Raw genomic sequence first — 22,938 nt, forward strand, 5'->3', positions numbered from 1 at the left:
AGCTCAGAGCTGAGCCCTTTACGAGTTCCCTGAATACGAACAGACAATTACAAGCTGAGGAAATGCTAAACAAATACAGCCTGGGCCTGGTCCCTGGAGTCTCAGCTGGAAGGGCCGAGGGGACAGGGTCAGAGTGCCCAGAGACTAGGAATGCCACCCGGGTCATAGACCACCTACATATCAGCCAATGGCTTTCAGTGCAATAAACTATAGGCCTTTGGGTGCATTTTATACAATAGTGACCAAGACTAGAGAGTATTTCTATTATATCTATATACTATAATCTGGGTAATTGTTGGGATGTGCATACACTATGGGTGAACCATATAGGTAGAAAAACATGTTACAAGTAAAGCCTGGACAAATTGGTTGAACTAATCTTTGGACTGAGATCAGACTGGTGAGTCATAGATTTATAACAGTTACTTCTACACACACACACACATGAAAACAATTACTCTATTTTCATAGGCATCAAGTGAGGTGGGTGGTACTGGAAGAAAAGAGACAAATTCTGTCACAATATTCACTAAGTTTCCTTCTCTCGCTGACTACCCCTCCCTCTCTTTCTCAGTCCTCCTTTCCCCTCCTCCTCTGTGGAACACAACCCTCAACACACAACAAACGCCGGCCACATCAGAGACAGCTCGGGGGGGGGGGGGGGGGGGCCTGTGATTCCGGCACGCCGCTGGCATTAGCGGGAAAGTAATTAGGGTAAGAAGTTCAACCACAGCTCCATGTCTGCAGCCCTGCCAGAAATACATTTCCTCCTCATTCAGTACCGTACATTCACCACCAACAAGCATATTGGAAACACATCGCCACGCCAGTGTGTGTGTGTGTGTGTCTGCGCTTGCACAAATCCCTTGGTCAAACCCTAGTCTATTGGCACACTGGTGCAACAAAAATCGCCATCAAAAACAGTCAGTTTAAGCTAAAGATCTATTTTTGCATAGGCTGCGTCTCAATCCACAGCATCCACCTATGTAGCCCTTCTGTATCTGCTGTGGAAAGTGGCAGAGCTAACTCTCTGTTTGTCAGACCTGGAGACATCTCAGAAATTGTAGCATCCAAACAGCATTTGGTCAAGTGTGCTTTCACTCCTATACTTCAGCTGTGACACCGAGAAGCACAGTGGTGTCAAATATCCTTTAGTAAAATACTATAAAAGTAGCAGCATATGTTCAAGTTTAAACAATGTACTCACGGCAGACTACCTACAAGGAAGATTGAACAACACCACAACAAGTCAGCCAGAAATAAGGAAAATTGCTTTAAAACGCTTCAAAAGGCTTGGGTCTTCCTATCCTTGGAGACCTTGAGTTATACGAGTGTCCCAGTCTGCACGGAACACACAGAGGACAGACAGAGCACAGATCTAAGCAGAAGTTAGCTGCACCTGGACTAGACTGTCTCAGAGGAACGGTCAACAGGGAGAGGAATCCATGACAAGAGATGGATGAATCCCAAATGGTACCCTATTACTTAAACAGTATAGTACACTACTTCTGACAAGGGCCCACGGGGCTAACCCTAACCATAACAGGAGAAAAGAGACTGTATGCTAAATAGCATAGTATCCCACCGGTCCATTTCTTACTCACATGCAGAACAACAGCTTCCTGGTGGAGAGAATGTATTGGTAACTAGAGAGTGCCATGTTCAAATCCCTAGTGAGGTACAGTATGCTGAGGTTTTCTTTACCAGATGAGATACTCCATCTGGTTTCCATCCATTCACTGCTTGTCATCCTCACACACCAAAGTAATTGCAGTTGGAAGTTAGTGGTATGTGATATTTGGGGAAAAGAATACACTACTTCCCTTAATAGAAATATAGGGCATATTAATACATAGTGGCTAAAATTCAAAGTTGATAAACAACACCTTCAGTATTACAAAACTGAAACGCTCTGATTAGATTTTTTACATTACATTTGTCATGAAAGGACTGTAAAACATACTGCAAAAAAGCTGAATGAACTGTGGACTGAAAAGTATTTATGCCTCATTGTGACCTGTAAAAAAAAAAAATGGTCTGCCACTTCCACTACATACCACTTAATTTAAACTCACTTCCCATTTGAAGGGGGAAACTGGCGAGGCAGAACATATTTTCGGGCCGACAGAAAACAGACGTTGAAGTCAAAATCAACGCTTCGAAATGAAGCCAGAGACTGCCCTCTGTAAGCGCTGAGTGTGTGTGTGTGTCTATGTGTAAATGTAAGTGTGTGTGGCCTAAAATTAAAAGGTGGTTTAGTTGAGATTACAGGCATTCCCGTTTTCACAGACTAACATTACAAAAGGTTCTGGAATGATTTCATCAGAACTCTTAAAAACAGCATGACATTCCCACCCACAAATTGAAAACGAACAAAAGCGGGAAATAAAGAAAAATGTCCCTATTTGAGCTTTATCTTAATCATAATAAATTCTGTGGTTGGCTGGACCGCAAAAGACAGCACTGTGACTGTAGCGGTGTCCCCGCTGGGGAGTGAGTGTGTGTATCATGGAGACTAAGGCCTAATGCTGGTTTCAAAAGCATCACTTCCCCAAATCCCCATAATCTGGTGCCTCTTTAATACAAACGCTCTGAGATTTACCCTTTAATACACTTTAGAGAGGGATACCTCGCGTTTACCATGGCTAAACCTGTCATGAAAATAGCAATGAAAAGCACAGCTTAGAACCACAATAGGCTTTCCCTTAAGTCTCTTCGAAAATGTATGGTGGAATGAGTGGGGTTTTCCCTGCAATACTGTAATTAATATAAAGGCATTAGGTGACAACAGGCCTTAATGGATAAAGCTTTGGGATAAAGACAAAATTAGGGACATGACATTATCCCTCTCTTGTAGGATCAATCTCACTTTGTTGTTGACGGGTGTCATTTAAAATTACACATAGCTTTCATCTTCCTGCGTCAGATTAAAAACTGTGTGCTAAATGTGACTGTAATGAATATTGAGATAAAGGGCATGACACCGGCCTGGTTGTTGAGGTGTGAAAAGCCTTGACCCTCGAGCCCTGAGTTATAAGGGACAGTTCCATGGGAGGTTCACAGGGGCCAGAGGAGGTTTACAGGAGCCAGATGGAGAGCTGTGTCCTGGTGCTGAATCCATGTCTTGAAAGGTCTAGCAGCAAAAACACTGGTTATGGTAAATATTGAATAAAATAAGTGTACAAGTAAACAAGAAAAACATGCACTGTATCCTCCTTCACTGGTGCTGACTGTTTCCAGGCTGCTACTGGCTACAGTCTGGGAGGTAGCCATGGTGAGCATTTCGTCACCCACGGGGGAGTCACAATGTGTCGCGGCCGGCCGGAACCCTCCCAAAATACGAATCCATCCGTAATCTCCATGGTGACAGAAGACTATTTGTCAAAAATAAATTATAATAAAAAATAAAAGTCATACCCACATCCTCTGTGCATCTGGAAATCTGGGGTGGGCGTACAGGGAAGTAAGGGGCCCTGGTCAGAAGTAGTGCACTATACAGGGAAGTAAGGGGCCCTGGTCAGAAGTAGTGCACTATACAGGGAAGTAAGGGGCCCTGGTCAGAAGTAGTGCACTATACAGGGAAGTAAGGGGCCCTGGTCAGAAGTAGTGCACTATACAGGGAATAGAGTGCCATTTGCAATACAACAAAAAGTGATAACAAAAGCACGTTTCTTCTTCCCTGCTGAACTTTTACCCTGGGAGTGTATGTATGCTCCCACTCCTAAAAACACCAACAAACAGTTAGCATGCCTCCACCTTCCACCCCCTGCCTCTGTGATTTGCATTCATTGACAAAGAGCAGTCTTAAAATGTTCTGAATGTTAATACCTGCGGACCTAATTAAAATGAAAGAAAATAATAACAACGACTAGCAGCAGCAGGGGCTGGAAACACAAATCCTTTCCAGATACTATGTGAGGAGGAGGCAGACCAGAGCCCAAGGGCTGCCACAGGATGGCACACAGGCATTCTTTACTAATTCCCCCACTGGCGCAGAGCGTGAAGGGACACATATGTACTTTGCCGTCAGGAAAATCACTCGATCTATAAATTGTTTTGGCTTAACGCATAATCCTTTCCATTGATAAAATTATGTTGAGTGCGCCTGGCTAGAAGTTCACAAATACAAGGATAGGCACAGATGCTTTTTGACTTTCTAGTTTTCCTTTAATTTGCAAATCTTGTAATCTAAGCCTAGAGCTGACTGAACCAACTTCAAAACCAGCGCTGCTCTCGCGGCCAAGACTCCAATCTGTTTTCCATTTAAGTGTCAAGCCGGCATCCTTTTTGCTGGTTGACAAAAGCTGTTATTTAAAATGATTATATGCTAAAAACTGTGTGAGGACCTTAGTAAGTTTACGAACGGCCCGAACGGAAAAACTGTGCTGCGGCCATAGGGGAGTTTCTCTCATCTTTTAATGTAGTGTTATTTACCAAACACTTCTGTCGGTCGGGGGTCAGGACGGCCCCAGTCTGGATGTGCCATTCAGCCAGATGTCAGGGTTTGGGCTTTTCAGCAGCAAGCATGTTTTCAGAATTAGTGCTGAGCGTCAGTCACTGGGCAAAGTAGCCAAACCCTCCCTGTTTGTATTCCTCTCTCCGTGTCAGCCAGGACACATTCAGAAGACTAAAAGAGGCAGTACAGAGGCCGAGGGGGGGCCAGGCAGAGCCAGAATCGGTGGCAGAGGCAGAAGGAGAGAGAGAGGCAGCAGAGGGGGAGAGAGGTAAAGGCAGCAGAGGAGCAGGCAGTGTTCCTTTAAAAACATGGGGAAGGTGGTCTCCATCAAAGCCCAGCCGAAGACAGACTTCCTTATTTCATTTCCTGGGGAGGAAATATCGAGTTATGTTTTCGCTGTTCTGGAAGAGGGGAAAGGGGGAGTTCACAGCAGCCTTTGAAGGGCATGGAGAGAAGAGCGCAGAGCAGTCGTCTGTGGTTCTCTCTTACCTTTGCTCCTCTCCACCAGCCAGCCATTCCCCACTCCTCCGGCTTCCCAAGGTGCCACATAACTTCTTAATCTCCTCTCTCCTTGCCTTCCTCCCTCTCTATGTATGTATTTGGGGGGGGCTTGTGGTGCTGTTACTACCCAGCTTTCAAATGTACTTAAGATTTCTACCTCGTAACATCAATGTGAGGCAGTACAACCAAGGGCCCGAGCCGGTCTCCCCCTTCCTTTCCACACATTTTAAATGGGAAAACGTCATAAAGATTGACACCCTGGCGAAAGAGACAGGACATTCCATTAGCACATGGAAGTTTCAAATCTCTTCTCCTCCCCGCTCATCTCCTCTCTTCTTTTACCTGCTCCCTTCCCCTCCTCTCCTCTCCCCTACCCTCCTCTACCCTACTCTACCCTCTTTCTAGCAAAAGATCAAAACAACTACTTGACCTGTTGTTTCCTTGTTAAATCAGGCATTTGAGGAAGGATGGATGGGAAAGGGAACTCATGTTAAGGCTTCGTCTGAAATGAGAGTCAATCCCTATATAGGGCACTACTAAATTGGGTGTCATTGCAGACGTAGTCCGAGTATGCAAGTCACGTTGACATGTTGTGCAATCCGGTTCCACTGTGGGTCTGTCTGTGACCAATCAGTGAAAGGGAGGCCAGAGAAATACAACGACTAGACCAGACATGAGTCTATTATCATACATATACTAACTTCTTAGAAGCATCGAAAACAGGCGAGCCCAATAAAATAAAACTATGCCTTGTTGCCAACTGACGCACATCACACCTACCAGTGGTCATGGTTACCAGCAGCCATGGTTAGCACATGTGGAAACTGGATTACAAGTGTGTGTGGCGCAGTTCAACTTTGACCCATCCAGAGAAAGGCTATTGATTTGGCTTGAGAGCTAATGGACTGTAACGCTATTTGATGTCATCAGGAACAGCAACTTTCTTTCAATATTGGAAGGCCCTGTGCGTGCACATAGAATTACATATAAACTCACATTATCGGATCTGTATGGGCTTGTAGTGTAAAAAGCCCCGCAGCGGTCTAAGGCACTGCATCGCAGCGCTAGAGGCGTCACAACAGACCCTGGTTCGAACACAGGCTGTATCACAAACGGCCATGATCAGGAGTCCCATAGGGCGGCACACAATTGGCCCAGCGTCGTCCGGGTTAAGGGAGGGTTTGGCCGGGGGTGCATTACTTGGCTCACCGCGCTCTAGCGACTCCTTGTGGCAGGCTGGGTGCCTGCAGGCTGACGAGGTCATCAGTTGAACGGTGTTTCCTCCGACACATTGGTGCAGCTGGCTTCCGGGTTAAGCGGGTGGGTGTTAAGAAGCGCGGTTTGGCGGGTCATGTTTCGGAGGACGCATGACTCGACCTTTGCCTCCTGAGCCCATTGGGGAGGTGCAGCGATGAGACAAGATTGAAATTGAGGAGAAAAATGTGGTAAAATACAAAGTGTATATATATATATATATATATATATATATATATATATCACACAGTTGAAGTCGGAAGTTTACATACACCTTAACCAAATACATTTAAATTCATGACACTGAATCCTAGTAAAAATTCCCTGTCTTAGGTCAGTCAGGATCACCACTATATTTTAAGAATGTGAATTGTCAGAATAATAGTAGAGAATGATTTATTTCAGCTTTTATTTATTTCATCACATTCCCAGTGGGTCAGAAGTTTACATACACTCAATTAGTATTTGGTAGCATTGCCATTAAAAATGGTTTAACTTGGGTCAAACGTTCCAGGTGGCCTTCCACAAGGTTCCCACAATACGTTGGGTGAATTTTGTCCCATTCCTCTTGACAGAGCTGGTGTAACTGAGTCAGGCTTGTAGCCCTCCTTGCTCGCACAGGCCTTTTCAGTTCCGCCCACAAATTTTCTATGGGATTGAGGTCAGGGCTTTGTGATGGCCACTCCAATACCTTGACTTTGTTGTCCTTAAGCCATTTTGCAACAACTTTGGAAGTATGCTTGGTGTCATTGTCCATTTGGAAGACCCATTGGCGACCAAGCATTAACTTCCTGACTAATGTCGGCCTATATCGAATCTTCCATTCCTCTCAAAAATTTTAGAAAAGGCTGTTGCGCAACAACTCACTGAAGACAAACAATGTATACGAAATGCTTCAGTCTGGTTTTCATAGCACTGAGACGGCACTTGTGAAGGTGGTAAATGACATTTTAATGGCATCGGACCGAGGCTCTGCATCTGTCCTCGTGCTCCTAGACCTTAGTGCTGCTTTTGATACCATCGATCACCACATTCTTTTGGAGAGATTGGAAACCCAAATTGGTCTACACGGACAAGTTCTGGCCTGGTTTAGATCTTATCTGTCGGAAAGATATCAGTTTGTCTCTGTGAATGGTTTGTCCTCTGACAAATCAACTGTAAATTTCGGTGTTCCTCAAGGTTCCGTTTTAGGACCACTATTGTTTTCACTATATATTTTACCTCTTGGGGATGTCATTCGAAAACATAATGTTAACTTTCACTGCTATGCGGATGACACACAGCTGTACATTTCAATTAAACATGGTGAAGCCCCAAAATTGCCCTTGCTAGAAGAATGTGTTTCAGACATAAGGAAGTGGATGGCTGCAAACTTTCTACTTTTAAACTCGGACAAAACAGAGATGCTTGTTCTAGGTCCCAAGAAACAAAGAGATCTTCTGTTGAATCTGACAATTAATCTTAATGGTTGCACAGTCGTCTCAAATAAAACTGTGAAGGACCTCGGCGTTACTCTGGACCCTGATCTCTCTTTTGAAGAACATATCAAGACCATTTCAAGGACAGCTTTTTTCCATCTACGTAACATTGCAAAAATCAGAAACTTTCTGTCCAAAAATGATGCAGAAAAATTAATCCATGCTTTTGTCACTTCCAGGTTAGACTACTGCAATGCTCTACTTTCCGGCTACCCGGATAAAGCACTAAATAAACTTCAGTTAGTGCTAAATACGGCTGCTAGAATCCTGACTAGAACCAAAAAATTTGATCATATTACTCCAGTGCTAGCCTCTCTACACTGGCTTCCTGTCAAAGCAAGGGCTGATTTCAAGGTTTTACTGCTAACCTACAAAGCATTACATGGGCTTGCTCCTACCTATCTCTCTGATTTGGTCCTGCCGTACATACCTACACGTACGCTACGGTCACAAGACGCAGGCCTCCTAATTGTCCCTAGAATTTTTAAGCAAACAGCTGGAGGCAGGGCTTTCTCCTATAGAGCTCCATTTTTATGGAACGGTCTGCCTTCCCATGTCAGAGACGCAAACTCGGTCTCAACCTTTAAGTCTCTACTGAAGACTCATCTCTTCAGTGGGTCATATGATTGAGTGTAGTCTGGCCCAGGAGTGGGAGGGTGAACGGAAAGGCTCTGGAGCAACGAACCGCCCTTGCTGTCTCTGCCTGGCCGGTTCCCCTCTTTCCACTGGGATTCTCTGCCTCTAACCCTATTACAGGGGCTGAGTCACTGGCTTTACTGGGGCTCTCTCATGCCGTCCCTGGAGGGGGTGCGTCACCTGAGTGGGTTGAGTCACTGATGTGGTCATCCTGTCTGGGTTGGCGCCCCCCCCCCCCCCCCCCTTGGGTTGTGCCGTGGCGGAGGTCTTTGTGGGCTATACTCAGCCTTGTCTCAGGATGGTAAGTTGGTGGTTGAAGATATCCCTCTAGTGTTGTGGGGGCTGTGCTTTGGCAAAGTGGGTGGGGTTATATCCTTCCTGTTTGGCCCTGTCCGGGGGTGTCCTCGGATGGGGCCACAGTGTCTCCTGACCCCTCCTGTCTCAGCCTCCAGTATTTATGCTGCAGTAGTTTATGTGTCGGGGGGCTAGGGTCAGTTTGTTATATCTGGAGTACTTCTCCTGTCCTATTCGGTGTCCTGTGTGAATCTAAGTGTGCGTTCTCTAATTCTCTCCTTCTCTCTTTCTCTCTCTCGGAGGACCTGAGCCCTAGGACCATGCCCCAGGACTACCTGACATGATGACTCCTTGCTGTCCCCAGTCCACCTGGCTGTGCTGCTGCTCCAGTTTCAACTGTTCTGCCTTATTATTATTCGACCATGCTGGTCATTTATGAACATTTGAACATCTTGGCCATGTTCTGTTATAATCTCCACCCGGCACAGCCAGAAGAGGACTGGCCATCCCACATATGCTCTCTCTAATTCTCTCTTTCTTTCTCTCTCTCGGAGGACCTGAGCCATAGGACCATGCCCCAGGAATACCTGACATGATGACTCCTTGCTGTCCCCAGTCCACCTGACTGTGCTGCTGCTCCAGTTTCAACTATTCTGCCTTATTATTATTCGACCATGCTGGTCATTTATGAACATTTGAACATCTTGACCATGTTTTGTTATAATCTCCACCCGGCACAGCCAGAAGAGGACTGGCCACCCCACATAGCCTGGTTCCTCTCTAGGTTTCTTCCTAGGTTTTGGCCTTTCTAGGGAGTTTTTCCTAGCCACCGTGCTTCTACACCTGCATTGCTTGCTGTTTGGGGTTTTAGGCTGGGTTTCTGTACAGCACTTTGAGATATCAGCTGATGTACGAAGGGCTATATAAATAGATTTGATTTGATTTGATTTAATGAGATGTGGCTTCAATATATCCACATAATTGTCCTGCCTCATGATGCCATCTATTTTGTGAAGTGCACCAGTCCCTCCTGCAGCAAAGCACCCACACAACATGATACTGCCACCGCCGTGCTACACGGTTGGGATGGTGTTCTTCGGCTTGCAAGCCTCCCCTTTTCCCTCCAAACATAACGATGGTCATTATGGCCAAAGTTTAATTTTTGTTTCATCAGACGAGAGGACATTTCTCCAAAAAGTATGATCTTTGTCCCCATGTGCAGTTGCAAACCGAAGTATTGCTTTTTATGGCGGTTTTGGAGCAGTGGCTTCTTCCTTACTGAGCGGCCTTTCAGGTTATGTCGATATAGAACTCGTTTTACTGTGGATATACACACTTTTATACCGGTTTCCTCCAGCATCTTTACACGGTCCTTTGCTGTTGTTCTGGGATTGATTTGCATTTTTCGCACCAAATTTTTCAAGCTGTTTAGAGGCACAGTCAACTTTGTGTATGTAAACTTCTGACCCACTGGAATTAGTGAATCAAAATGAATGATAAGTGAAATAATCTGTCTGTAATCAACTGTTGGAAAAATGAGTTGTGTCATGCACAAAGTAGATGTCCTCACCGACTTGCCAAAACTATAGTTTGTTAACAAGTAATTTGTGGAGTGGTTGAAAAATTAGTTTTAATGACTCCAACCTAAGTGTATGTAAACTTCTGACTTCAACTGTATATATATACACATATACCCACACACTTTTGTGGATTTAGTCAAGTCAGTCGCTGATATCAGACACCACCCTCCAAACTGCATCTCCCAGCATAACCCATCCCATATCCCAGGAAGCGATGTGATGAGAGATGTGTACTGTACTCACCCCAAGGACCCAGTGCTCTTGCACACCCCCAGGAGAGGCCTCTTGTCCGCAAAACCATCAATCATCAGCGGACCTAGGGGGAGAAGAGAGAAGGATGATGAGGGACTGACCGAGAGCAGTGAAACAACTGACCAACACAAAGAGGAACATTCATCATTAGCGGGCCCTATGCATGCGAGACAAGCCTGTTGTGAAGTGGGCCCGGCCCAGCCTGCCAGAGCCACTCACTCCACTTAACCAACACTACCGCAGCAGGATGCGTGTTGATTACATTACAACAGCAGCTCTGTAATCAAGTTATATCCCCAAAAAACTCTGGAAGAGGAAATGGAGACAAAATATAAAATAAAACAAGAGAGACCCTCTCATTCCTGTCAACTTGGGAGGACTCTTCCCCACCAACCACAAAATAATGCCCAGGTTCACATGAAGACCTATGGGGATCAAATATATTAACATACCAGCATGGAAGACATTAAGAGGAGAGAGACAGAGGACCAGAAATAGCACTCTGCGCAACATGTTGAACTCAAACCATCTTTCCCCTCGGTATGGAGGAGAGGAACAAGAGGGGGGAAAAGAAAGAGAACGCCTTCAAAGCTGAGGAGGGTTTTGTCTCCCTCTGTGTTTAATTCTTTTGGTTTTGGAGGGGAAATTACAGTATGGTAAAAGCCAAGTGGGCATATTTAGATTCAGTCAAAAATGGCACCCTATTGTCTACATAGAGCACTACTTTTGACCAGGTCCCATAGGGCTCTGGCCAAAGTAGTGCACTATGTAGGGACTAGGGTGCCATTTGGGACACAAATTTAGGGCGGAGGAGAAAACATGTTGCATTAAGTCTACAGAGCCCATATTTCCCTTAATTGTCACATTCTTAAAGATGGTGTTGGGAGGGAGGGAGTGGAGGGATGCGGTGTGTGTGTGTGTGCGTGTAGTGGGAGTCCAGATTGAAGAAGATGTTAGGCCTGTGGAGGGGAGTCATTTAGCCCTGACAGTAATCACTGTGAGTTCCTGTGGTGTGACCGTGCCGTGTGGGAGAGCCAACATGCCGTCCTCAAACCCCTAACACTCCCAAACACAGCCTTTCTTCTGCACTCATATTTCTGTCATCAAACATTACAACGGGGTCACCATATTGAGCTGTAGGCAAATATGATTACCCCTGAAAGACCAAAGGGTTTCATTTGAACAATGCATTTAGGAAAATAAACAGTTTCTGTAAATACAGTCAGGAGAAAAAGATCTAAGATCTCATTACTAGTGTTGACTACGCTTTGATTATGAATGGACTGTCATTTCAGAGATATAGTTTAGCTCATTCGACATACAAATTCGACAATTGTATGTTTGAGCGTTGACTGTGTGCGCATCTACATTTGCCCATTCGACATTCGTATGTTTGAGTGTTGAGTGCGTGTTTATCTCATTTATAGAGAAAGGCAACTCTAAAGTTAACATGTTTGCCGTTATAAATTATAGAATTTCCAGAGCTGTTTCAGTAATTAGGGCTTTAATATGGAGGCTGGACCTCTGGGTCATAGGAGTTCAGGTCCAGCACAGAGGACCAAAAAACACAATACTATTACTGACATCCACTCTACTGTTCAAGAGATCAACAAAGGACTCATACATATTAGGATCACTTGTCATCAATGCTCACCTATTGTATTGTGAATCATTTTGGTAGGCGTATGTATGGTCTATAACAGAGGACGGAAGAAAAGAGCATAAGTTACAAACTCTGGGATGCTGGACTGATAAACGGAACGCTCTCTTCGGAAAACTGCATCTTCCGCCTCTATTCCGGGAAGGGGCCTTTTTTGAACCGACACCTATTTTCAGGACTTTCCAAACCCGCCCACCCAGGATCCCGACTAAAACAATTGGTCTTTTAACAGCTCACCACAGAGCAACAGTGTTTGCGCCCGGCTGGGTATAACAGATTGCAATCAGTGTCTCTCTCTCCCCCGCTAGTACAATTCATTTTTATTTTAGCGGTCAGAGAATCACTCCTCTCATGTGTTGGGTATCTGCTGCTTCTTATTACTGTCTGTGGCTTTCATCCCCGTCCAGGGCCTTTTCAATGCTGTCATTGTGCATTGTTGAAATCTGCCAAAGGACCGGAACACAGAGCAAGAACAAAAAGCTGATTTTCTCACCAGAACGCCACATGCTAGAGTTTTGTGCTTTTCACTTCATTTCTGAATTATACCTGCAGTGACAGAAAATTCTAACTTCATGCCTGGAGAATAACTCATTGGCGGAACGAGGGAAATCAAATTGTGTACCGGCTTTAGAGGATGTGAATGCTTCTGCTTCTATATTAGATAAAACTGTGTCTGTCTGTGAGAGCAGTCCATAGGCAACATTGAGGTGATATTTCCCCTCTGCTTTCCTTTTGAAGTCTCTTGTTGAACATGATTAGATCAAAACCTTGGACATGTTTTTCCCTGGCCTGCTTCTCTTCCATACCTAACCTTTAGAAATGCTATTACCCCTGTAATACAATGCGGCCAATGAGTTACTTGTACGAGAAATGCTGGTGGGGGGGGGGGGCTCTGGCACTTCATTCTGAGCCAGCTGAGGCCAACAGTAATCATTCTTACAGGACTGCCTTTAATATTAGGATAGGAACAGGAAGAGAGGGGCTCCTGACTATTGACAAACCGGGGAGTCTTTAATTAATGCATGGTATATCACTGCAAACACAAACAGCATAAATTGTGACACACTTAACTTCGTTTCAAGAGCGGTCCTTGAGCGCTGGCGAGAACAGATTTGAGTTTAAGCGATTACATTTTTTAAGGAGGAGGAGAGATTCATGGCCGTGTTGAAACCCACATCAGAGGAAAAACAAGACCAGTATCCTTCAAAACGCATCAACTCAACTGCAGAGCGTTTTTTTTCCACTTTGCAGATTGGGTGGACAAATATTGTCTAACGTGGATAGACAGAAGGTTCATGTGGCATGACAAGCTGAAAACAGCTGAGTTTTTCTACTGATTTCTAGAACGACAGCATCTTGGGGATTTGAGTCGCTGGGAACGACGTCGCTTACAATGTGCATCACATTCAAAGACAGTCCGATGTGAACCCGTAGAACGACATAAAAACGAAATGTTAGGGTACACCAAAAAGACGGCAGAGGTAAGCAGGTAGATACTCACTGATATGGGGCGCCGGCAGGATGTGGGCAGCTCTCACAGGTCCGTGGCGCACAGAGAAAAGCTCCTGGGCCTCCCCACCCAGCTACAACAGAGAGGGAAAAAAAGAATAGAGCAAGTTCAACAACAATATAACAAGAAAATGTAACAAGTCAAAAGCTTTGAGACTATTTTACAGTGGCTGGTCAGCTTTTTCTCCCGGCCTTCTGATATACATGCATACAATGAACGCTCAGTCTAAAACCATTCATTTACTCTGATTGCTTTTAAATAAAGGAAAGGAAATTTAACAAATGTATATATATTTTTTAAAGGCTTTAGTTGGTGTGCAAAAGACGACATTGTTATTTTACTGTGGTTGCGGTGTCGTTTCGTCAAAGACACTTGGACAAGCGAACACCAGCTGAACAGAGGGAATAGAGCTCGGCAGGGGGGAAGCCCGCCTATACAATGTTAGGGGAAACACTTGATAAGAAACGGTTAACAGTTGGCCATAGTCAGCAGGGCTGGAGTTGTTCTTTCTGATGATACTAAACTCCATGCGCTCGGTGGGGTGACCACTAGTTAAGAGAGATAGTATCTTTATTAAGAGGTCACTCCGATAATCAATACGGCCATACTTCCAATTAAGCCTCAGTGTCCTGAGGAGCCAAGTCAGCTCCATATACCTACAGTACTGATAGAATTATCAACGCTACACAACCACAAACTTACAGCTCCGCTTTGGATGGAGGCTAAAGGGTTAAGAAGTCGGCAGCAGGGCAAAGTCAAAAGACAATGTGGGGGCCCCTGACCGGAACAAAGAGAGATTTGTTCACACTGTAAGCAAAATAATCTATTCCAACTGCGTGGAAAGGGGCTTGTCGAGGAGGGGGGGCTGGTGGTTGAAGTGCCAGCCAAACCGCACATTAATAGCCACCAAGAAAGGTCCCCAAAGCATTGCGATGCAAACAAGCTGCCTACTCTTTCTGTGACCGAGCCAACAGAACAGAACGGGCTGCAGAGTCTGATAACCAGTCAGTCAGCTCAGCTGATGGCTTCCAAAAGAACTATGATGACTGACATCTAAAATGCTTTAAACAGAACTGAGATCAAACATAGCCCAACATATAGTAGTAACTCAAGAATAATAGGTTAGAAGATAGATACTGTTCTGGAAATAGTGTTGACACATTGACATTTTGAACATGTCCACCACATCTGCTGTGTAGGCCTATATCCCGTCGTTCTGGGACGCTACAGTATCTATAGCCGGAGGACACCAATATATTTGAGGTTATTGTAGGTTGCTTCCCATCTTTACTTATGTGTCAGATGCAAGGAGAACTGTTAATGGAAATAAATCTGGTAGCTGTGTCCCTGCTCTATGCCATGGAGATGCAAGGTTATCCCCTGCATTAGGCCCCAGAGAGAGGCTTGTATAGTCAGGTCAGAACACTTGCGTGGTCTGAAGTGGCTCTGACGTGTGTAATGGTGCATTGTTTTAAGCACTAAACCCCATTTTTTTTCTTTTTTTTTTGCAATAAATTAGTGAAATGTGCATTATCACAATACTGCTGCCCTAATCCGCGTGTCTTAAGTAGATAAGCACATCCGAGGATGAACGCTCTTTTCGCAATTAGTAGCCGCTTTTCGAAGTGGTGAATCAGGCCATTGTTTTTATTAAAAGTGCAGCTCGGCCCAGTGACAATCGACAGATTAGACTAGAGCACAGATAGAGGGAATAACTGGGACTACGGTGGGATTCCTATGGCAAATGGAGAATAATGGAATTTGCCGGATTGTGTGTTGTGGAGGGGGTTTGGATAATAATATGGCGGGCATTGAGCATTACCCCACAGCTCATCCTTGCCTTACACGGCTCTGTGTGACATGACAGCCAGGCATCAACATCTATCTCTGTTCTCCGCCATTACATTGGCCGCCTGCCTACACAGCAATATGCCAAATTGCTTTTTCGTGTTCACATTTTTTTTTTCTTCATTTTATTAATTTCATTTGTTGGTCTGGGTGGGATGTTTTCAAATGGAAACTAGTGTGTTGTACACTGTTCTAATCTGTAATACCCCTCAGTTGTGACTCACAATATCTAGGCCATATTCACAAGTGAACATAGACAGGACACAATGCATGACATATTGGTGGGGGATGAATATGATCAGTGAATAATGATGAATACTTTCAAACAAAAATTAAGTGGTTTTGGGATCCTAAAATAACTGCAATTGATTTAAATGTTAGTTTCCATCATGAGGGACACACGACAAGCAAAATGGGACACACACAAAGAGCAACGTCTGGTACTAAGGACACAAGCAGGGGCCGTTTTCACTGTTGAGCTACAAAGCAGACTGCAGACCAGAGTGATAACTTTACACCCTTTTGGAAACCGATGAAGCTCATAGCCAGGCAGCCGGTGGAGACAGGGGAAAATATCAGTGTATCTGGGACTGTACTCAGGCTAGTTTTAATAATAACAGAACCCACACAGACACCTCTCTTCAAAGCTGGTCATTTCGCCCAACACCTACTCAGTCCAACAACTTGCCCACGCTAGTCTTGGACTTATCTGCCTGGGGCCTGGCAAGCGACACCTTTTCAGTCAAAGATCCCTGGCTATCTAACAGGACAGTAATACACAAACAAACTCCCTCTGTCAGCCCGTGTTTGTGTGTGTGTGTGTGTGTGTGTGTGTGTGTGTGTGTGTGTGTGTGTGTGTGTGTGTGTGTGTGTGTGTGTGTGTGTGTGTGTGTCTATGCAGTCAGTGCCATTACAGAGGGTGTTGGTTTAGCGACAGTCACAAACACTTCATAGCCACCTACGGTTAGAGACCGAGGAGCTTTCATCACTTAATATGAACCCAGTGAAAAAACTTGTCCCGGAAACATGCCAAAACCACAGAAAAAGAGGGGAAGATGAAGAGAAAAAACACCTTAACAGTGAATCGACCAGTTGGGGTCAATTCCAATCCTTGAGCAACTGGTTTTGAAAAGGAACTATACCCAACTCAAGATGGTAATACACTATAAACTCAACAAAAGAAACGTCCCTTTTTCAGGACACTGTCTGTCAAAGATCATTCGTAAAAATCCAAATAACTTCACAGATCTTCATTGTAAAGGGTTTAAACACTGTTTCCCATGCTTATTCAATGAAAAACAAACAATTAACGAACATGCACCTGTGGAACGGTCGTTAAGACACTAACAGCTTACAGACAATAGACAATTAAGGCCACAGTTATGAAAACTTAGGACACTAAAAGAGGCCTTTCTACTGACTCTGAAAAATACCAAAAGAAAGATGCCCAAGGTCCCTGCTCATCTGCGTGAACGTGCCTTAGGCATGCTGCAAGGAGGCATGAGGACTGCAGATGTGGCCAGGGCAATAAATTGCAATGTCCGTACTGTGAGATGTCGAAGACAGAGCTACAGGGAGACAGGACGGACAGCTGATCGTCCTCGCAGTGGCAGACCACGTGTAACAACACCTGCCCAGGATCGGTACATCCAAACATCACACCTGCGGGACAGGTACAGGATGGCAACAACAACTGCCCGAGTTACACAAGGAACTGAGACAGGCAGGACTGAGGGCTTGTAGGCCTGTTGTAAGGCAGGTCCTCACCAGAAATCACCGGCAACAACATCGCCTATGGGCACAAACCCACAGTCGCTGGACCAGACAGGACTGGTAGCTAGCTGCCTATAGTCTCTCTCCTTAATTCTCGGAAGAGGTGCGTTAACAACACACACACACTGAACAACGTGTCTATGTCAGACAGCCTCCTGTGTTAGTGTGCGGAGGGAAAGAGTGTGTCATTTCCCTCGTGGCCTGTGGATGTTTAGAAAGGACTGATTAAGGAATTAGTCTGTTCAGAGCTCATAGGATGTACAGTTGAAGTCGGAGGTTTACATACACTTAGGTTGGAGTCATTAAAACTAGTTTTTCAACCACTCCACAAATTTCTTGTTAACAAACTATAGTTTTGGCAAGTCGGTTAGGACATCTACTTTGTGCATGACACAAGTCATTTTTCCAACAGTTGTTTACAGACAGATTATTTCACTTATAATTCACTGTATCACAATTCCAGTGGGTCAGAAGTTTACATACACAAAGTTGACTGTGCCTCTAAACATCTGGAAAATTACAAAAAATTATGCCATGGCTTTACAAGCTTCAGATAGGCTAATTTACATAATTTGAGTCAATTGGAGGTGTACACGTGGACGTATTTCAAGTCATACCTTCAATCTCAGTGCCTCTTTGCTTGACATTGTGGGAAAAATCTAAAGAAATCAGCCAAGACCTCAAATGAACCAAACATGAACCAGGATGAACCAAACACCTGAAGGTACCACGTATATCGTGGATATATTGAAGCAACATCTCAAGACATCAGTCAGGAAGTTAAACCTTGGTGGGTCTTCCAAATGAACAATGACCCCAAGCATACTTCCAAAGTTGTGGCAAAATGGCTTAAGGACAACAAAGTCAAGGCTACCTAAAATGTTTGACCCAAGTTAAACAATTTAAAGGCAATGCTACCAAATACTAATTGAGTGTATGTAAACTTCTGACCCACTGGGAATGTGATGAAAGAAATAAAAGCTGAAATAAATCACTCTCCACTATTATTCTGATATTTCACATTCTTAAAATAAAGTGGTGATCCTAACTGACCTAAGACAGGGAATTTGTACTATTATTAAATGTCAGGAATTGTGAAAAACTGAGTTTAAATGTATTTGGCTAAGGTATATGTAAACTTCTGACTTAAACTGTATGTTAAGTTTGCATGTTTCTGTGACAGCTTGCACCTGAAACCTGATAGTCCTAAATGGAGGCCGTTGCAGAGTTGCGGGTTATTAAGTTGAGCTGACAAATTCCTCTAATGATTTTCCAAGAGAATTTCTCAATATTCCTGGAAACAAATTTACTGTGGTTGAAAAAATGGTTGTTTCAAAACAGATCTTTCAAATAGCCAATACATTTCCTCCTTGTTGGGCTTGGATATTAACTCTAAAGAATACAAATCTGGGTGAAAAGAAATTGCAGGGAAAAGTTTAATGCCATTACCACTACTACGTTTCTCAGTAAGTGGTTTCTTACTTTACTTCAATCCATATTCATCCTCATAAATATTTGACCCTGGGGAAGAGACAGGTCACATCAAAACAAACCACCTAAGAATATAAATGTCCTCCATCTTGTTGGCTAAGTCTACCTCCTCAGTGACAGGCGAGGAGGAGAGGAGGAAATGAGTGGCCAGTATCTCTCCATGATTTTCCTCACCTTGTGGAGGCCTGTGCATGTCTCTACTGCGGAAGTCTGCTCCATGTGGGTGCAAAATAGTGATGTGGGGGGGTGATAGTTACATATTGGGATATTATTTTTTACAATATATCGTTTTGACAATATCGCAATTTAACTTTTGTGCTAGTTGGCTGTACCTGCACCAAAACTCAAGTATTTAATTTCATAGCCTGTTCTCCATCTTCTTTTTAAAATAGGGAGCTACTTTTTCAACACTTTTATTTCCATGACGATCAAAACTTGTTTTCTCATGGCTCTCTCTTGTCCCTTTGCAGTAGACATATGGTGAGCAATACGTTTGGAACATCAAATTGCAATAAAAATCACAATACATATCATAGCGGCACCTAAGTATCGTGATAATTCTGTATCTTGAGGTCCCTGGCAATTCCCAGCCCTAGTGCACAAAAGGTGCTATGTGTCCTGTAATTGTGGGACCTGGAGAGAGTAGTGTCCTTTGGGAAGCACCCACCCTGCTCATCAAATGTAAACATCTCTACACTTGAAATATTTCATTTGAACACCCACAACACAAAGACCCGCATCTCATATTTCAACACCCACAACACAGATCCTAGAGAGACCATTTGTGCAGAAGTTGTCAGGACTTGGAATTGCCTGGAGCGTTTTAAGAAGAGAATAGCTGTAACACCCTGGTATATCCTGACATCTAGTGGGGGACAAGGAGTACTGGAAGTCAGATACGATAACGTCTCTATGGTCTGTTGTCGTTGTATGAACATCTTTCTATTGACTTCAACACCAACACCAGTTGGTTGTGTTACTGGTGGTCTTTATGTTGTAGATGGTCTTTACTCACGGATATGCTCCAGATTTGCATCCCGTCGGCGTAACCAATCATGAGGCAGAGAGGAGGGTCACTGCTGCCACTGTGCATCTCCAGGAACTCTGGGGAGCGGGACGTATCTGATGGACACACAGCAAAACACACAGGGATGTTATACATTTATATACGGGGAAAAAACAAGAGCTGGCCCACACCCAGAAAAATGTGTTTGTGTGGAGGTGCTGACTAATGGCGAATAAACTATTAAAACTACCAAAATAAGATATTTTTATTATCACCTGTTCATGTGGAAAAGTCTACGTAGGACTAACAAAAAGACAAGTAAAACGCATAGCTGAACACCGCAGCTCAATCAGGTGTAAGAACACTGACTACCCAGTAGCAGCTCACTTTGTTGAAGCTAACCATTCCATCTCCTCCCTCAAATACACAGGCACTGAGCATGTTACTCTACCAAGGAGAGGAGAGGAGGTAACGTCGAGATCCGACTACTACAAAGGGAGGCTTACCTATCTAAAAACATTGACCCCTAGTGGTCTCAATACTGAGTTTGATCTCAGGCACTTCTTATGAACAAGTCTTATAATTGTATATATTCTTTCTACAGCTTATTAGCGTACACCTAATATGTTCCCCCTGTTGATGCTAATATTATGTACAATATTCAATTATGTTTCTACAGTGCCTTGCGAAAGTATTCGGCCCCCTTGAACTTTGCGACCTTTTGCCACATTTCAGGCTTCAAACATAAAGATATAAAACTGTATTTTTTTGTGAAGAATCAACAACAAGTGGGACACAATCATGAAGTGGAACGACATTTATTGGATATTTCAAACTTTTTTAACAAAAAAATTGGGCGTGCAAAATTATTCAGCCCCTTTACTTTCAGTGCAGCAAACTCTCTCCAGAAGTTCAGTGAGGATCTCTGAATGATCCAATGTTGACCTAAATGACTAATGATGATAAATACAATCCACCTGTGTGTAATCAAGTCTCCGTATAAATGCACCTGCACTGTGATAGTCTCAGAGGTCCGTCAAAAGCGCAGAGAGCATCATGAAGAACAAGGAACACACCAGGCAAGTCCGAGATACTGTTGTGAAGAAGTTTAAAGCCGGATTTGGATACAAAAATATTTCCCAAGCTTTAAACATCCCAAGGAGCACTGTGCAAGCGATAATATTGAAATGGAAGGAGTATCAGACCACTGCAAATCTACCAAGACCTGGCCGTCCCTCTAAACTTTCAGCTCATACAAGGAGAAGACTGATCAGAGATGCAGCCAAGAGGCCCATGATCACTCTGGATGAACTGCAGAGATCTACAGCTGAGGTGGGAGACACTGTCCATAGGACAACAATCAGTCGTATATTGCACAAATCTGGCCTTTATGGAAGAGTGGCAAGAAGAAAGCCATTTCTTAAAGATATCCATAAAAAGTGTAGTTTAAAGTTTGCCACAAGCCACCTGGGAGACACACCAAACATGTGGAAGAAGGTGCTCTGGTCAGATGAAACCAAAATTGAACTTTTTGGCAACAATGCAAAACGTTATGTTTGGCGTAAAAGCAACACAGCTGAACAAACCATCCCCACTGTCAAACATGGTGGTGGCAGCATCATGGTTTGGGCCTGCTTTTCTTCAGCAGGGAGAGGGAAGATGGTTAAAATTGATGGGAAGATGGATGGAGCCAAATACAGGACCATTCTGGAAGAAAACCTGATGGAGTCTGCAAAAGACCTGAGACTGGGACAGAGATTTGTCTTCCAACAAGACAATGATCCAAAACATAAAGCAAAATCTACAATGGAATGGTTCAAAAATAAACATATCCAGGTGTTAGAATGGCCAAGTCAAAGTCCAGACCTGAATCCAATCGAGAATCTGTGGAAAGAACTGAAAACTGCTGTTCACAAATGCTCTCCATCCAACCTCACTGAGCTCGAGCTGTTTTGCAAGGAGGAATGGGAAAACATTTCAGTCTCTCGATGTGCAAAACTGATAGAGACATACCCCAAGCGACTTACAGCTGTAATCGCAGCAAAAGGTGGCGCTACAAAGTATTAACTTAAGGGGGCTGAATAATTTTGCACGCCCAATTTTTCAGTTTTTGATTTGTTAAAAAAGTTTGAAATATCCAATAAATGTCGTTCCACTTCATGATTGTGTCCCACTTGTTGTTGATTCTTCACAAAAAAATACAGTTTTATATCTTTATGTTTGAAGCCTGAAATGTGGCAAAAGGTCGCAAAGTTCAAGGGGGCCGAATACTTTCGCAAGGCACTGTATATGATTACAATAGCCTAATATATTTAATGTCATAAAAACAATAGTTTAACAGTTTCACAAATTAATTTGAATTAACTTAATCATTATGACACACCCCTCACCATTGTCTTTGGTAGCACTAATTGCACTATTTGTCTACATAACCTGGTACAAGTATTCATGACATTACCCTGAAGAAGGCACATGATGCCGAAACGTTGGTAAAAACCCAATAAATTACTGGGAGTTTATATATGGACTGTGCGACTCTATTTTGATAGTTTATACATTTCTATTCAGTTAACTCTGTAGACTGATTAAAACTTATTTTGATTTGAATTGACTAATCCAAACCAGAGCATTTCTGTAGCAGGCTGCATCCCAGAGACCCAGACATCATAACTGTTGTATGTGCCTGTTTCGTGTATGCATCTGTGTCGGTGTCTCTCCCCACAAACATACATTGAGATTACAAAACAGTAGGAACACCTTCCTAACATTGAGTTGCACAACCCCCCAGCACCTACAACCATAACCCTTTCAAAAGGCAGACATCTTTCGTCTTGCCCATTCGCCCTCTGAATGGCACACACACAATCCATGTCTCAATTGTTCCAAGGCGTAAAAATCTTTATTTTAACCCATCTCCTACCCCTTCATATACACTGATTGAAGTGGATTTAACAAGTGACATCAATAAGGGAGCATAGCTTTCACCTGGATTCACCTGGTCAGTCTGTAATGGAAAGAGCAGGTGTTCTTAATGTTTTGTATATTATGTGTATAATCAGTTTATAAAATACATTTTACTGCTATGTTTGTTGCTGCTATCTAAAATGATGAATCCTGGTCCAAAGAAACATGACAATTTGTCTTTGTCAAGTTCAAAAATATTTTTGAATGAACTGTTTCACATTGTAGAACAATGTTT

At 43.6% G+C, this 22,938-nt stretch overlaps 1 protein-coding gene across 6 annotated transcripts in view; it reads right to left on the reverse strand.

Annotated features, from left to right (window-relative positions):
- LOC139382361 (BCAS3 microtubule associated cell migration factor-like) overlaps positions 1-22,938 on the reverse strand; it is a 323,347-nt gene that overhangs the window by 292,226 nt on the left and 8,183 nt on the right. For all 6 annotated transcript variants that reach the window (XM_071126351.1, XM_071126350.1, XM_071126352.1 and 3 more), the window contains exons 5-7: positions 19,749-19,855; positions 13,613-13,694; positions 10,443-10,515 (exon numbers count right to left, since the gene is read on the reverse strand). In XM_071126351.1, coding sequence (XP_070982452.1) covers positions 10,443-10,515; positions 13,613-13,694; positions 19,749-19,855 — 262 coding nt within the window. The remainder of the gene's footprint in view (positions 1-10,442; positions 10,516-13,612; positions 13,695-19,748; positions 19,856-22,938) is intronic.

The sequence above is a fragment of the Oncorhynchus clarkii genome, chromosome 24 (genome assembly GCF_045791955.1).
Source record: "Oncorhynchus clarkii lewisi isolate Uvic-CL-2024 chromosome 24, UVic_Ocla_1.0, whole genome shotgun sequence".
In the NCBI taxonomy this organism is placed as follows: domain Eukaryota; kingdom Metazoa; phylum Chordata; class Actinopteri; order Salmoniformes; family Salmonidae; genus Oncorhynchus; species Oncorhynchus clarkii.